The sequence below is a fragment of the Astatotilapia calliptera genome, chromosome 1 (assembly GCF_964374335.1).
Source record: "Astatotilapia calliptera chromosome 1, fAstCal68.1, whole genome shotgun sequence".
NCBI classification, from domain to species: Eukaryota; Metazoa; Chordata; class Actinopteri; order Cichliformes; family Cichlidae; genus Astatotilapia; species Astatotilapia calliptera.
In genome coordinates, this window is record NC_137422.1 from 9,947,215 (window position 1) to 9,965,161 (window position 17,947).

The 17,947-nt window shown below is 39.9% G+C and overlaps 1 protein-coding gene across 1 annotated transcript in view; it reads right to left on the reverse strand.

The window, feature by feature from the left end:
* Positions 1–11,377: 11,377 nt before the first annotated feature.
* hsd17b12b (hydroxysteroid (17-beta) dehydrogenase 12b) overlaps positions 11,378–17,947 on the reverse strand; it is a 29,239-nt gene continuing 22,669 nt past the window's right edge. Inside the window, exon 11 of the mRNA XM_026161046.2 lies at positions 11,378–12,619. Coding sequence (XP_026016831.1) covers positions 12,512–12,619 — 108 coding nt within the window. The 3' untranslated portion in view covers positions 11,378–12,511. The remainder of the gene's footprint in view (positions 12,620–17,947) is intronic.

The window sequence follows — 17,947 nt, forward strand, 5'->3', positions numbered from 1 at the left end:
TTTATGTGGTGGTTTATGAAATGCAACAAGAGAGCAGCTGTGGCTGCTGCAATTTTTTTTTTTTTTTTTTTTTTTTTTTTGCAGCACAGTTAGAGAATTAGCCAGAGGCAACAACTGCCATTCCCTTTCTGGGTGTCTAAAACCACAAGGGAATATACTTTTTAGTGAAACAAGAAGGACAACTCTAAATCTAGCCTACCACCTGATATGTAGCAGGCAGGCTGAGACACATCAGTTATGCAGCTGAATATTATGAGCTTATACATATTAAAATCACAAAACCTCAGGCTTGGAGCTGGCAATCTCCTCATGAAATATAGCTATAAGCAGCTGATGACCACCAATAGACAGATACAAAGTTGACAATGACTGCAGTTGAATGAAGGAGCAGCGAAAAGGTCAAAGCAGCACACTGCAGCCAAGATGTAATTAAGATATGAAGAATAGTATAGAAATGCATCACATAAGCGAGTTTCACTGAGTTCAAGTAGTTTTACTGGTCAGTAAGTATGAGGAGTGCAGAGACATTAAAACCACATTACAGTACACTGTAAATAGGAAATGTGTATTCCCATAGATGTTACTGCTTATTTTACCAAGTCTTTCTGTCATTTTTAAATACATTAATCTTCAAAAGTCATGAGCTCTGCTCATTTCTTGGAAACATGGAAATACAATTCATTCACATTATCTTGAACTCTCTTAGACAATTGTCTTGTTATTTCTTTAAGTAGTCTTGAGATTCTGGGAAGGTCAATCCATGACTGATAGTCTTTCACACTGGCAGTTTGACTGTTGGGAATGTTTTTTTTTTTATTGTACTATATATTTTTCTTGTTTCCAATCAAATAGAAGATGCTTTCCAGATGGTATTGCATGATTCATCAACATCTAATGGTATTTTTCTCCGTTGATAATTCCATCAATTTTGACAAGATCCCCAACAATGCTTGTTAAAAATGAGCCCCAGGTCATTACAGAGCCTTCATCGTGTTTTACAGATGGCTGTAGACACTCACTGTACCTCTCTTCTGACCTGCTGTTTCGATATTGATATTTATTACATTATAGTACCTGGAATACTGACTTTGGCATGCCTCTTCCTGTTTGCCTTTCTTAAAAATGTCTTCTTAACAGCCACCCACTGAGACCATTTCTGATGACAATTTGGCAAATAGTAGATGGATCAAAGGAAGGTCCAGATCCACTTTTTAGATCTTGTATTTGATCCTTACTGGACCCCCCCCCCCCCCCCCCCCCCCCCACATACACACACACACACACACATATGTGTTTGTGAAGAGTGGAAAGAAAGCAATATTTTTTTTTTTTAAATTCAAGTATTGCTCAAAAACTCTGGCTCCTTTCCTGGCTTTTGCACAGTAGTATACATGATCATATAAATAAAATTTCAACATGAAAAACTATACAAATAAAGAGTCTTCCATAAAAAATAAAATCCAGTCACTCTTTCATCATTATACAAATGTTTATTTTCATTTAAGAGATTAAAAATTATTGACTCGATCGTCAAAGGACCTCACACATACGTTTTAACCAAAAAAGGGCTTTTCATAAATATTACTCATTTTTTGTAAATTTAAATGTCTTTTCTTCTTTCTTAGATCATATATTAGCTACTAAGAAAGAAAGAAAGAAAGAAAGAAAGAATAACCCATATAACTCACATACAATTACCTTTTAGTTGGTTTGTGCAAACTGTGATAATGATCAGAGTCCAAGACAGCAGTATGCCCACATCCCTAAAACCAATGTACAATATTAATCTCTACACAGCGTTCAAGTTTACAATGAGCAAAAAAGGAAATCCTCCTCAAACAACAGTAAGAAGCAGGTTAGGGGGAAAGCTGTGCAAAATCATTTCTACCCCCAACATAATTAGCCTATTTATGTATAATTACTAAGCTGAATCAGCAGTGCATTCTAATGCACATTACAAACAATTAGAGCTCTAATAACATTAAACTCGGCCAAAAAAAAATCCTGCAAATAAAAAGAGTAAAAATAAAATGGCCTACTATTGCTATTGTAAACCTAGCCAAGGGGAGCTAAGGGCCAGTGCACTCATAGTTCTAGACGCAAGACCAGATAAAAAGAGAGGGTTGCATCAGGAAGGGCATCTGGCTTGAAATCTTGGCATAAAGAATGAGATTTCCATACCGGATCAGTTGAGGCCCGGGTTAACGACGACTGCTTCTGGTGCTGCTGGCTGACAGGGTGCCATGGAAACTGTGCTACTGCTGGCCAAAAACAAAGAAAGAAGAAAGGGGCAGCGAGAGAGAAGGAAAGGAGTTTGGAGGTAAGGGAAGAGACTTTAAATGTAAGAGCTATGGCTGGTAAAAGGAGAGAGCTGGATGATGTGATGGAAAGTAAGAAGGTAGATATGTAGTGTGTTCAGGAGACCATGTGGAAGAGAAGCAAGGCAGGGGTGGACTCCTATCTGTACCAATGTATAGATAGGAAGAGAAATAGAGTATAGGCTATCTTGAAGACTCTGTGAATAGTTTTTCTGAGGTGAAGAGAGTGTCAGAGAGGACTGTGAGTTTGAAACTGGGAATCAAAGGGGTAATGATGAATGTTGTCAGTGTGTATGCCCCACAGGTTGGATGTCAGATAAAAGCAAAGGGGAATTTTGGTGATTGGAGCAGACTTCAGTGGACATTTAGTTGAAGGGAGCAGAGGTGTTGGGTAGGTGTGGTGTTGAGAGAAATACAGCAAGACAGATGATGGTGGATTCTGTGAAAAGAGTGAAAATGGTTGCATGTAGGTTGCTGCACACAAGTGGGCTGCATCTTATGCAGAAGGTGCAGTCTGAAAGAGATAGGAGCTTGTAAGGTGTTGTGTCAGGGGAGAATATAGCTAAGCACCACTGGACAATAATTTGTTGGATGGCTGTGGAAACCAAGAAGAGGAAGCGAGTGAAGGTAGAACCAAGAAAGAATGTTGCAGAAAGCCCAGGGAGGAGTAGAGACAGGCTCTGGGTGGTAGGGAAACCTCACCGGATGACTGGGACAGTGCAGCTGTGGGAGACAAGAGAAACTACTAATAAGGAAAGAGGGCAAGGAGACTTGGTGGTGGAAAGAGGAAGCACAGGAAAGAAGAGGTTAGCCAAGAAAAAGTGATAGTCGGGAAGGTGAAAGTATGACAGGAGTAGTGGGTTGCTAGACATACAGCAAAGAGAAAGGTGGCAGAGACAAAGTAAAAAGGTTATAGTGAGTTTTATGTGAGGTAGGATACTAAACTAGGACAAAAGGACTTGTTCTGTTTGGCTTTCCAAATCAAGCTGGAAAGGATGTACAGCAGGTTCAGGTGGTTAAGGATAGAGATGGAAATGTACCAGCAGATAGCAGCAAGAGTGAAAGGAGAAGGTTGTGAGACCTGCTATGATGTATATTTTGGAGACAGTGGCACTGATGAAAGACAGGAAGTAACTGGAGGTGGCAGAGTTGAAGATTTTCATTGGAAAAAAAATAGAACAAACAAGATTAGAGATGAGTGTATCAGAGGGACAGCTCAGCACGAGTATTTTGGAGACAAAGTGAAGAGAGCCAAGGCTGAGATGGTTTGTCCACGTGCAGAGGAGGGATAGAGGATATATTGGACAAAGGATGTTGAAGATGGAGCTGCCAGTCAGGAGACAAAGATGAAGACCACAGAAAAGACATGGTTGGACTGGAGGACAAAAGGGGATGCTAGAGATAAGGAGAGATCCACTGTGATCCACTGTCACGACCCAAAAGAAAGCAGCTGAAAGAAGAAGAAAAGAAGAAACACAGGCTATTGCGCAGCTATAATAACGATGTTCAGTCGATATTAAGAGGTTCAAAGTGTGCCAAGAAAATATCCTCCACCACAAGTCTGCAACAGATTAGTGGTGGAATTGTAAAGCGCTTTGAGAGTCTCGAAAAGCACTATATAAATGCAATCCATTATTATTATTATTTCGATGCTTTCTTGATGTTTATGTGATCCACACAGAAATGTGGTCACAATTGTGAGTTAAGTGTTGTGATATATGGAGATTATTATGCATGTTTTATTTTGCTGGTTTATTGGTGTAATTTAAATCCACAATGTCATGTAAGTTCCCTGTTGCCAGGAGAGTGTATAACACTTTGGACAGTAGGGGGCAGCAGCGTGCTTTGGGAACTGAGTCGGGTGCATAAGTTTTCCATTCTGGCAAGACTGACCAGGCGAGCGGCAGCGTGTCTCCTGTGTTCACTTTCTCCCCTGTTTTACAGGTCAGTAATGTGGTCAAAAACATAAAGAAACACACAGCTGGACACTGTGATACTTAAACTTTCATGACATAAGACGGGTCTGTGATATGTGATGTATTATACTGTCGCTATGTGAGCTACTTTAGCTCTGTAGGATGTTATAGCTAGGCTGTATGCCTGGGTAACGCTAGCAAGCTGTTGCAACTGCGTATAATACTCCATATAATAATAAGAAGCACCAACCCAGTTGGGTTTACAGTTCCTGATAAACTTGTAGCTTTGTGTTCATGACAAATGTTTTGTATAACGTGTGTGTAAAGTGTTCTGAGCCCGCCTGAAGTCATGTGTAAACTTGCTGTTTCAGTGTTAGAATCTAACTGGTCTGAAAAAGACATATGAAGCGAGAGAGCTAATAAGAGTACGGCCAACAAAAATGCTGGCAAGGAAAGTAGTGCAGTAATGTTGAAAGTAGAGTTTCCTTTCTATGATAAGACACTACCATGATGATGTGAGTTATTTTGTTTATCTCATTTATGGGAAATGAGGTGTAGTTGTCATTTCTTTCAGTCATTTAAACCCTTTGTTGTTTTATGCCAGTAGTGTGGACTAATATTGAAATGTACTGGTGGAAAACAAGCCATGTGAGGGAATGAGCAGTTATTGTGAAATTGAGTTAACAAAAGAGTGGAGCAGATATGCTTGTGTTGTATGAATAAATTCTGGCAAGACTGACCAGGCGAACGGCAGCGTGTCTCCTGTGTTCACTTTCTCTCCTGTTTTACAGGATCGTAATCTGGCTGCGTGCCCATCATAGTGGGGCCTGTAACATTTACCCTACCATTCAAATGCAGAAATCTCATTAGCCCCAGCAGCATTTTTCCAATCTTCCATTGTCCAATTATGGTTAGTAGCCTCAGTTTCCTGTTCTTAGCTGATACGAGTGGTCTTCTGCTTGCTTCAAGGTTTGACATGTTGTTCTTTCAGAGAGGCTCTTCTGCACGGACATTCTCCTCTGACCCAGATAATATCACTGGATATTTTCTGTTTTTTGAGCATTCTCTGTAAACCTCAGTCCAGCCCATCTTGCACCAACAACCACCATGCCACATTCAAACTCAGTAAAAAAAACCTTTCTTCCCGATTTTGATGCTCAGTTTAAACTTCGGCGGGTCATCTTGACTATGTCTACATGCTTAAATACACTGACTTGCTCCCATCTGATTGGCTGATTTGATATTTGTGTGTACAAGTAGTTGAATAAGCATACCTAATGAAGTGAGAGTATATGGGAAAAAGTAAAGAATGTAGCATGCACGAATGCTACAGAGCACAGTATTTATAGTCGAAGTCATTTATAGTGTCTACATGGATGCTTAAAATAATAAGAATAATAATTGATCAAACTTAACAATACAGCATAACACACACACACAGACACACACACAATCTATGACTATAAATCAAACTATAAAAACTTTTTAAACTTAAGCTGCGGTGTTAGTTTAAGTTTCATTTGTGCTGTAGTGTGCTAAAACCAGATAAACTAGCCTTTGAAATGCATCCTATTAGAGTGGTCAATTACACATGACCTGGCATAACATGAACCCAGTGATGTTAAGAAAAATACAGACAATAATGTCACCATTAGTTTACTCTAAATGAACTCCATTAGTCACTCTATGCCAGAAAAACAGCAACAGTGGTAAAAAAAAAAAAAAAAATACCATATCTAAGTGCAACCGTAGAAATGTTGTATGCAACTAATTTAATAAATGCAAAATTGGGTTATTACAAAAAGTACAAATCTGTTCCATTTATCCTAATAATGTTTTTTTTCTCTTTATTTATTAAAAGGTCAAATAAGGTGAATTTAATTGTTTTTAATTCTTTAAACTCAAATGTTTAAACCTTTTTATTTTTCTAGTACACCTAATGTTTATACAGGTGTATCAGTGTGGTCATTTATTCCTACTGTGAACAAATTTCTTCATATATCAAGAATACCATTTATTACATTTACAAAATGGTACGCTGTTGGTACATTCTGTCCTAATTCCACTTTATAGTTAGAGGAAAACCCTAATCTAGCAGAGGACTTTGTAGTTTTCTTTCAGTACCCTAAACAAGGAAATTCCGCAGGGACAAATAGTTCTAAAAACCCTGCAGCTTGCACTGTGCTGTCGGTGAATGTTTTTCCAGCCATGACGTGTGATTGTGCAGTGTCCTTCTTGTCTCACAAGCTGAGCTTGGCTGTGGCAGGGTGTCTTGGGACACTGGACAAAAATATTTCAGAAATGCTTCAATAAACTCAATATTTGTCATGTCAGCTCTCAACAAGGAGGTCTGAATTTGAAGGAAGCTGTCTGTGCAGCGTTTACATGTTCACCCTTTGTACTGCATGTGTGGGTTTCCTTCCTCAGAGGCACAACTGCATACAGGTCAGCAACTCCAAATTGCCTATAGATGTCAGGGTAAGTGTGGTTGTCTGTCTGTGTTAGCCTTATAACAGATTGGTGATTTGTCCTAAGGTGGACTCAGAAGTGCACAGAGGCTGAGCTCTTTTCCACATAATGTCAGTCTTTGTATATCTCTAAGCCTAGCAAAAAAAAGTGACCACTGGAACATTTTTCCAGAATTTTGCCCAAAATCTTCTTTACAGCATTGCTTCAGTTCATTGAGGTTTCATTTCATGTACTGCCCTTATAAGACCCCCTCATAGCATTTACGTTCAGGTTGAGGCAACCTTTACTAGGCCATTGTAACACCATGATTCTTTTTCAGTCATTCTATTGGAGATCTAGATCGCTTGTTCCATGACCCATTTTCAGTCAAGTTGTATTTGTTGGACTGGTGATGTTACATTTGGCTCTAGAATACTTTGGTACACAGAGGAATTCATGGTCAACACGGTAATTTCAAGGTGACCAACAAGCCCAAAAAAAATCATCATCCCTCCACCACCGTGCTTAAAAGTTGGTATGAGTTTATTTGTGTTGTGATAGGCTTTTCTCAAAATATAGTGCTCTGGATTATGGTCATCTCCTGCAACTTTTCGAACTTAAACTGTTCTCTTCTCTTCCTTTTCACAGGACTCTATAGAATCACATGAAACCTTTCTTTTTCAGCCTGTGTATGTATATATAATTACCTCCATTGCTTTTTCAAATTACAATGACAGTCTAAGGGTTTATTGAGGGCATTCCTGCACATAGCTTTTAATGAATGAGTAATGGAAATATTCATTATTTTACTGTGAGTAATTCTTTTTTCTTAATATGAATGATTTAAAACCAAATATTTGCGGCCTTCAGTCTGGTGGCAAACGTTTTGTTGGGAAGGAAGCGTCTGACTTGAACACCACTGCAGTGATCGCAACATTAAGTGACGGAGCAAAGGGAATTAAAAGAGTTGTTTTCCAGCATGCAGAAATCTGAAAAAGCTCCTCCACAATGAAATGATATTTACATAACAACCAAAAATTAAACAGGCTCCAGATGGCATACAGTATCTGTAATTGAATTCATTTATACAGCAGACATCTGCAGAGTGTTTTTCCAAAAAAAAAACCAACAATTTTTTTTCTTCACTATTTTCTAAAAAATCACTGAGAAATGGAGAAACAGCAAGTGAACCCATGCGTGATTCAAACAACTGTTCATTCATTCATTCTGTGTAACAGCTCCTTTACTAAGGGTTTGTTTTTGCCTTTGAAACACTATCACATTTATGAGAGTGCAAAGATGAAGCAGAGCTGGAGCTTGATAGTGCAGAGAACCTTTTTGATAATCAAAGCGAGAAGAAATCAGTCACATGATGGGAAAAAAGAAGAGGTGAAAATCCTTCATCACCTTTTTTATGTGTGTGTTGCAGCAGTGTAGCTCTTTCTTCACAATTGCTTCTTTTGTTTATTTCTCAAAGATAAAGTTGAGTTATATCTGCAGTGACACGGATAATTTAAAGATTTCAGCTGTGAATATGGCGTTAAGCTGGGCTGTTGAGTAGGACAGTATACTCTGCGCTTTGTAGCTCAAAGAAAGTGTGTCAATAGTGCCACCGCCTGGTTAGCCCTGAAGAAAAAATCTAATAGCTTGTAAATCAACATTCCTCCTCAAAACACAGCTTCTACTATAAGGTATGAATAATTGTAGCATATTGATGTACTGAGCGTTTTTCTCAGCTTTAACTGGAAATTTTATATATTAATTACAGACAGGCAACAAAATAAAGGTTCAAACACAAAGTTTTTATATGAAATTCAAAATCTTAACAGCAGGCAGTATGAACACAAACAACAAGGAAGCTAATCGTGTTCATGACAAATAGCAGTGCGGCAGGGTGATGGTAAAGCTGTGCACATATTGAATACAATAAAGGTCATTTGTTCTGACAGTGTAGATAAAATATATGTATATGCCAGTACCTTTGAACTGGCTCTATGATAACAAAGAGTTCTCAATGTCTTCACTCAGTGCAGTCTCTGCTGCCAAGTTGGCATGTACTGTATGTTCTCCAACAATGATGGTGAAAAAACCACCATCCACAGAGGTTTCATGTCAGCACAGTCTGCATCCATAACACTGTAGACATCTGTTGGTCCAAACGGGTTGTAGGGAAGCCAAATAGGTCAAACATGTCACAGTCGTGCTAGAACTCCCTTTGGATCAGCTCATCTGGTACTCCTCCTCAGGCTCTCCACGGTCTGCAGGAACGAGCGCAGGGCCTGGTCCTCCTCTAGGGTGGAGCAGTCCTCCTCCTCCTCCTCGATGATGCCACACTGCACGCAGCGGAGGCGGGGCTCACGTTGTCCTGCCCTGCAGACACAAGCTGTGGCCAGAGACTGGGGAAACTCCTCCATCACCAAAGGCAGCAGATGGGCAGGGAGCGTGTCCATGCTGGTCGCCATGGTGAACAGTGGCCCAAATGTGAGGATGATGAGCTGTAGACAGTGAAGCTCTTAAGGGAGACGGAAGCGTAGCATGTACGACTTTAAAGGTTTTGTTTTAAAAATTCTTGAGTGTCAAATCAGCCTGGGCTGTTTTGGGACAGAAAATACAAAAATAAATTAAAACAAAAAAGAGTAAAATTTATAACAATATGAAGTAGTCAATCAGCAAAAGCTGGCTGACATCTCTCTGAAGGTTCTGCTTGATAAGATGATGTGAGAGATCCTGTTTTGCTCCTTTTCCAATCTGCTCGTCGTTCTTAAAACTCTGCAGTGAAATTACAAAGTGCGAGTAAGCAGTGGAGTCTGATCGCCACTGAGATCTTCTTTATATACATCTCCGCAGCCCACTCGCTTCTTCCTTTGGGCATCCCTCCACACAGAGCTCCTCTCCCCTCCTACATTCTCTGTGATGACACATTTCCGCAGCTTCCATACCAGTGCACCGGAATAATCTCCCAGAAACTGTTGGCATGGGAACCGGACAGTGATGTTTGGGAGGGAAGAGGCAGAACAGTGAAAAAGCAGCACATTGGTATGGACTGTGAAAATGACAAAAATGGTAAAAAGCCACTTTAGGAAGCTATGTGAGCTGGTAATTAGCACGCACAGTGTTAAATATAGGTATGTAAGACAAATTCATTACACAGTAGAGTTTACAGAGTTTTTACACTTAGCATTTAGGTGTGATGGTATGTGATAGACACACACGTTAACCACAGGCTGTACATAAAACGTAGTGACATTACCAACTGATTTGTGGTTGGCTTTTTGGAGCCAGAAGTGACCACATTTAGACAAGATGATGGATTTGAAAATTATCAGATTAATACTAGTAAGCCTTGTAGGCAGGGTACATCCTTAGGCTGTGTGCACAAACGCCTGCTAATTCATGCACAGATACCACACTAATAAGATAGTAGAATTCCACCGAGGCACCTCAGACTTATTGGACAGTGAAATAAACCACACAGCAAGGAAATACACGATAACCACAGCTGAAAGGTCCACTTGTGCGAACATGATGCAGAGTTAAAGCTTTAATAAAAATGTAGCAATTTATCTTCTTCTTCTGTTCCATTTAGGGGTTGCCACGGTTGCCATACTTTGTTCACTATATCCTTCCTCTGCATATGTACAAAACATCTTAGACTTTCCTCTCTTTAAAAAATATATATATAACTAAATAAATCACTATCTGCACAAGTGTGCAGGTGTTCAGTTATAGAGACCAAACTTGTTTTACGTTCCAGGGTCTGAACATGATGTAAAGTTTGGCATTTTAACATAGGAATCAGTGCGGTCGACTCTCTTTTCAAGGCAGCCTTAAGTGGGCATTTCAGGAACTGCAATTTTTTGGTAACTGATGACTGTCTACAAAGCTAATTTATATTTTAACCAACTATAAATCCTAAAGAATAAAATTTTTAAAACTACAAAGACCTAACTGACACATTTGATTAATATAGTTTAAGATACATGAGGCATACTGTAGTCGGCTGTCGCTTCACAGCAAGGAGGTCCCGAGTTTGAGTCTGCAATCTGGCCAGGGCCTATCTGTGTGGAGTTTTCATGTTCTCCTGGTATTTCCGTGGGAGCTCCGGCTTCCTCCCACAGTCCAAACACATGCAATTAGTGGGGTTAGGTTAACTGGTGAGCCTTAATTGCCCCTAGGTGTAAATGTGAACGCGAATGGTTGTCTGTCTTGCTGTGTTAAGCCCTGCATCAGATTGGCAACCTGTTCAGGGTTTAATCCGCCTCTCGCCCTTTGGTGGCTAGGATAGGCTCCTGCCTCCCTACGACCATGATAAGAATAAGTGGAAGAGAATGGCTAGTTGGCTAAAATACACAATTCAAAATGCCAGTTACGAAAAATACTGGTGGCTACCATTGCTACCCCTCAGCTTCCTACTAGATACACCGATGGCTATAAATGTGAAAATCCTAGGTGATTTTCAGAAACATGACATCCAGGTCACTGAGATTCAAATGCACCCAAGATTTTTAGTAAATACACCTATGGTATCAATTTGAAAATCCTACATCATCTTCTTCTTGATTTATCATATTCACAAACTTGCGTGTCCACGTTGCCTGCCCAGCGGGATGACAACAATGCCCTATGAGCCTTTTATGGCTGAGGGGTAAAAAAGGTGACTGAACACAGGACATGTGGACAAACGACTGGATGAAGTTAGTTGAAAAGCATTTTTATTGACGTCTGCAACGACAGTACACCTTAACAACATTTAGATTACTCCAAACAAAGCAAGTAATGTGTGAGACCACTACTGCCATACTGGATGAAGTCAAAAGTCACAAAAGAATGTCAAACAAATGTCAGATTAGAATTTGTTTTCTGCTTCACTTCATCTGTACATGGGGTACAACATTTCAGCGAATCCAAGACTTGAGAAAAAATAAAAATAAAACGTCTGTAAAGATGGAGATAAATGTTGATGTGACCCACTTACTGCATAGAAAAAAAAACAAGCCACCCACTCATTTATCGTGGAATAAAATACATTTTTGGAATGTCAAGTGTGCTGTGAGAATGACACGGAAACTCAATCATGACTGTAAACAAAACACATTTTTAGTATTCTAACCATCACAAACTCTCCCTCTATGCTCTTCATGTTTATACACGCAATGTATAGTTGGGTTAAATGACACAAGCAGCACCTTCGCTAACCCATCAACAGTAGAGGAAGTTTAAAAAAAAAAAAAGGATGTTTTTGAATAAGCATGTGGTACTTTTCAACAGAAAGTTGTGCGTTTGCAGACGACAACAATGATGGAATTAAGGACGTTTTTAACATCACAGTAGAAATGGTTGAAAAAATAAACTTTTCATAAGTCTTGATAACTCACTAAGTGCTTTCAAAACAGTAAGCGCCTCCAGTTTTTATTAAGCAGCTTGAAGCTAGTCCACAAACTCACAGGAGGTCTGAAACAACAGACACGTCCAAATCTTTTAAATCTTCTCCCGCGGGGTTCATTTTTTGATTACGCTTTGCAGACAGATGGTTATTTTTTTGTTGTTGTTGTTGGTTTTAGTTTTAACATTAGTGTCCCATTCATTAAAGCTGTTCACTTAGTAAAGAGCAACGCTTTAATCAATATTGTTTGCACAACTGTTTGGATTGAATGCTTTTAATGTGGCCAGATACTGCCTCACATCATCTATGAGCTAGCAAATATCAGAGGGAGACAAAACTGAGATGTTTGCCCAGAAACTGTCACGTTCATCTGCTCGGGTCCGTGATGATGATGATGGTAGTCGGACGAGTCGTTAATCCCTCTGTCTTGGCCTCCACCGATCCGTCTACCCCTGCTTCTGCTTCTTGAGGTAACGAGCGCGCTGGGACAAACCCATCCCCATCACGTGGCTGTTGAGGATCTTGGCTGGGAGCAGAGCTGTAGTCACCCAACCCTACAGAGGGAAATTACATGGTCAGCTGGTGGCATTTACAAATAACAGATTAGCATTCATTATTAATTTCCAACCCACAGGAGCAACAAATGTGGCGAGCACGTTTGCGCGCAGGAAAATTCCGGCAATTGTGCCGTTTTAATGCCTGTGCCCTTTTCAAATTATGCTTGAACTACACGCCTTTTAGTACAAGTCCCTGCAATAACTGTGTATTTTGCATAAAGATCATAAAACCATTTCAGCATTATGCAAATCTTTTCTCACTGATGTCATCAAACGCTACACAGACAATCCCATGGTTCCTTTATAGCCAGTTGTAAAATTCTATCTCTCTCCCCTTTGACTCTATGGGTAAATTCATCTAATTTGCATGCTATACATCATATACTAACAGGCAGCTCAAATTAAACGTTTCCGCTTTAGCCAAAAAGTCTGTTACCTTACCTTTAAAGACAACAGTATCACACTGATTTCAATTATGATTACAGTAAACTTATTTTACAATCAAGGAACAGTTTAAGTAATAGAGCATTTCAGAGACTTAGAAACACATCCAGATAATTACTAGTAATTTCCTTTTTTCCCCTTTTCATTTTTCATGCTTTATTTACTTTAAAGCTGAAATTCATTTCTTATCTAAAATAACATATTATTAAAACCGAGGGGGTTGTAATCGTGGAAAGCCAGTGTGACTTTTTGTGTCAGCTTTAGGACAAAGAAAATCACACTACGGCCATCTGTATGTGCCAGTGAGCAGCGTGTACTGGACCTCCTCCACTGTGTGACAAAGACAAACCCTCAACTTGTGTGAGGAGGATGAATGAGTTGCAGAGAGACCGATCTGGCAAATACGTCGGGTGAAAACGACTGCGTTGATGTCCCTTTTAAGCGGGCATACACAACAGTTCAGTCACCGCCGCTGCCACAAAACATCATGCTTACATTCTGATCCTGAGAGAAGGAGTCACACTTCGCAGTAGGGATGGGAATCATTCAAGTACAGCCGGGCGATATGACCAAAAATATTTATCACTATATCCATTTGAAAATTTGCGATAACGATATAACTGACGATATAATTGACACTAGACAAAATACTTTACAACTGCACAACTTTATTAGTGCAAAAAAAACCCACATCAATGTATTTTCACTTAAACGAGCAGCTGTTTTTTATGTGCATTAAAGTTATCTAAAAATCTAACAGTGCAAATACAAATTCCTTGCTGACAGTTTAACCAAAAGGCATTTCCAGTGAATATTGGCCAACAAATCCTCAGCATAACCATGTATAATATCCACAAAAGCACAGTACGTATCACTCCGCAGAGGCTCCTGCCTACGACAGCCGTAATGCTCCGACAATCCATCAAGCAGTGCGGGTTCCTAGCTTAGCAAAGTCGTACTAAAACATTTGACAGATTTTCGAGCGCCGTGTACATAAAATCGTTTTGAGGTCAGTAAACACAACCAGAATTCATACATGAGGCGCACGGGATTATAAGGGGCACTGTCGATTTTCAGAAACATCAAAGGATTGATTTTAAGTGTGCCGTATTTTCCAAAAAACACGGTAATAACGACGGCCCGCTAGCACGCTCTACCAAAAATAGTGCTTTGTTGTTTATCTGACGGATGAAAGCTAAACCAGTCCCACACCACTGAAGTTGCAGCATTTTTACAAACCAATTCTGGTTCATCTGTTTCATTCAACGATCCACTTTCGCCCTTCTCATTCTCCGTCGTCGTCATGCTTTTTCCGCCATGTGCGTATGAAAACAAAGGCACCGCGCATGCGCGTTTTACCCATATTCTATTGCGAGATTTCATTTTCTTATCGTTGCCCAACATTATACTGGTATTACCGTGAACGGTATGATATGGCCCAGCCCTACTTCCAAGTGCTTATCATTACGATACATTGCCTTTGATTAACATGTTGATGCACTGCTGCAAGACAATCACCCAGGTGACGTCACTATAAGTAGGATTACACGAGTGTGTCCAAACTTCTGACTGGGACTGCATTTACTGTATTATGCACTGCTTTGTTATGTCAGTATCTCTAATAGTTTTCAGTTTCAGCTTTTCCTTGCTGCCCAGTCCAACTTTTGTTCACTCTCCCTCATTTACTAGTTAAGTGAAGAGTCACACAGTCATAACACGGGTAAGTGTAAATGACTGGGTTTGATGTATTATCAAAAACACTGTTATTTGGCACCAGCGTATCAATAACTGTGCTACAAGAGGAAGCACTATGATACACTGTAATACTGGCAAGCCCTGGTAACTTCAGTTACAGTTTCTGGTAGAGATGGACCGATCCGATAGTACGTGTCGGTATCGGTCCGATACTGACCTAAATTACTGGATCGGATATCGGAGAGAAATAAAAAATGTAATCCGATCCATTAAATATCACGAGAGCACCTCACAAAACTTGCGACACGCCGTAACTCGCCTCAGAACCGTAGCACATTGGAGCAGTATGCATCACGTGATAGAGTGGCTGTGGTGTGCGAGACCTGTTGGTGGTCTGGATAGCATGTGGAGCTTCGCTAGCAACCTGGCATTTCATCTCCGACAAAGTTATCCCCGAGAGAAGTAAAGCAAGTGTGTAAGTCCATCTCTGAATGTTTGTAAAGCATTCCCACGTTAAGCTTAACAACCGATTTATGGAGCGACTGCCTCTTCTCTCTCTCTCCTGCTGCTACTTCAATCATGAAACTGCTTAATGATCAGCTGATCGGCTTTTCTGTCGCGACTCCGTCTGTCTTGTTTGTTTTTGGCCCACTTTGCACCAGAAAGAGGGAACCAGCGGCTGAACAACAGCAGCACGTTTAAGCTTGTTAATCTGTTGTTAGAATTTATTTAATATTACTTTCTACTCCAGGATCCTTTTCTACGTAGCTGACGGCTGGTAACTGTGCAGGGGCGGATCTAGCAAAGTTTAGCCAGGGGGGCCGATAGGGCATTAACAGGGAAAAGGGGGGCACAAAGACATACTTTTCTTTCTTATTCTCATTTAAAATGTCGAGCTTTTAATAAATAATTATCTGAATCTCACACCCGAAGTTTTAATTTGATGTAAAATGAATAGAAGTCCATAACTGTATATAGTAACTATTAAGTCTAATATATATACCCTAGTAAGCTTTTACTTTTTCCTTTGGGAAGGCACCATCTGTGCAGTCTGCAATTCTGTTAAAGAAAGATGTTGAATCTATTTAATATTTCTTGAAAAATAATTGATTTCTGTGCATTTTTTTTTCACACTGCATCAAATTAAAGTTGATTACGTCGATTAAGCATCATGAGGTGGAGCGTGAGGGGTGGTTCCCTATTTTTTATTTTTTTGTTGTTGTTGTTGCTGGGAGTTGGAACCCTATTAGTTAGGTTGCTTAATATTTACGCTAAGTACTCTTTAAAATACCAGAATAGGGAGGATGGTGTAGGTTTAAGTTTATTAGATTGATCAGTATTGCTGAACTATGAAATATTTTTTTTACATACAGGTATAACAGAATAGCTTTAGTGTTGTTGTTTTTTTAAACTTGAGTATGAACTTATACAAAATGCAGCAAGATATTAAAAAAACAGTTTTATTGATTAAAAAAAACACACTATATCGGATTCATATCGGTATCGGCAGATATCCAAATTTATGATATCGGTATCGGACATAAAAAAGTGGTATCGTGCCATCTCTAGTTTCTGGAATGTGGGCTCTTCGCCCTCGATTGTAGCCGGAGACCTGGCTCACCAAGAGTGATGACACTAGATGTGAAAGTTGGGCGAGCCGATACAATTTAAGTTCAAGGCTCACGGTGAAATAACAACTGCAAACCTGCAAATGGTCAGAACAGGGCTACCAAGAGGGAGCTGTAATGAGACAACATTGAAGCGAGTATAACTCGGGTACAGGCTTTGATTCTGCACACGCAAACCTTTTCTCTGCACCTCATACAGAGGCTGGAGGCAGGAAAGAGTGCTGACTTTATCTTATCCACAAAAAAGAAAAAAGAATTCTTTTTTTATTCTCGAATAAAGCTTACTTATGCTGATTAGAATGTATTGACCACCTGTATGCTCTTAATAGACCCTATTCTTATTTATATGCACATCAATAAACAAGATCATTGATATTCATGTCACACAGTTCACTGGTGTACAGCACAGCATGAAGGAACTGTAAAGAGAAAATGACTGCTGCTCTCAGTGACCTCTGCTAAAAACGAAGACGCCTCCGAAAAAAAAGAAAAGCAAAACTATGTTTGTGTTTCCATCTCATTTCTGATGCTCATTTCTCTGCAGAGTAATTGCAGTGTTAGGATGCAGACAATACTGAAAAGATAGCTGAGCATCCCACTCCATTATTTCAGAGGATGTTTACCTTTTGACAGATGCTTTAGCAACTGTTGACACAACATTAATTCAGTGAATGGAGATGAGCCTGTAGGAGGCTATTTTGTATAAAGTGAAACTGCCGCCTGATGGGGTTTCAGTCCTGTTGCCATCACATACCTTGACTACCTGCAGTACGATTCTCGCTCGTTATCGTGAGTGTTACGCTGCAGCAGATCCATTACTACTACAGAGAAACCAGTTGTGTTAAAATAGCATTGCTTTTATGTGCTCCCCTATCTTTTATTGTCATTAAGACTACCATTTGCCGAGTAAGAACTGGCCTGTCGAGTCATTTTAAGTTCCAACTAACTGAAGCACTTTCAGCGGAGCTCGAGTCACTGTCAGCAGCAGGTTTATTGTACACACAAATGTCAAAGCAGCTATAGCATCCCAATATTGTTAGTCATGGTTAGTTACTGCCAGCCGTTAAAAGCTTATCCATCTGCAGATACAGTCAGGATTATGTACTGTGCAAATGAAATGTATTTGATTTTGTTGTTAAATTGGTTACACAAATCTTGGCTCCTACACCAACTAAAGGTGTTTTCAAAACACATTATACTCCCAAAATATTCGCTCATCTGCCTTCACCCATATATGACCTTGACTGACATCTCATTCCTAGTCTATATGGTTTAATATGATGTGGGCCAACCTATCACAGACAGGCTTTCCACAAGGTTTAAGGATTGTTTATGGGAATTTTTTGCCATTCTTCCAGACGCATATTTGTGAGGTCTCACACTGATTGGACGAGAAGGCCTGGCTCGCAGTCTCCGCTCTAATTCATCCCAAAGGTTTTATATGAGGTTGAAGTCAGGACTCTGTGCAAGACAGTCAAATTCTTCCACACTAAACTCTCTCATCCCCACACCATAATCCCCTCTCCACCAAACTTTACACTTGGCACAATGCAGGCAG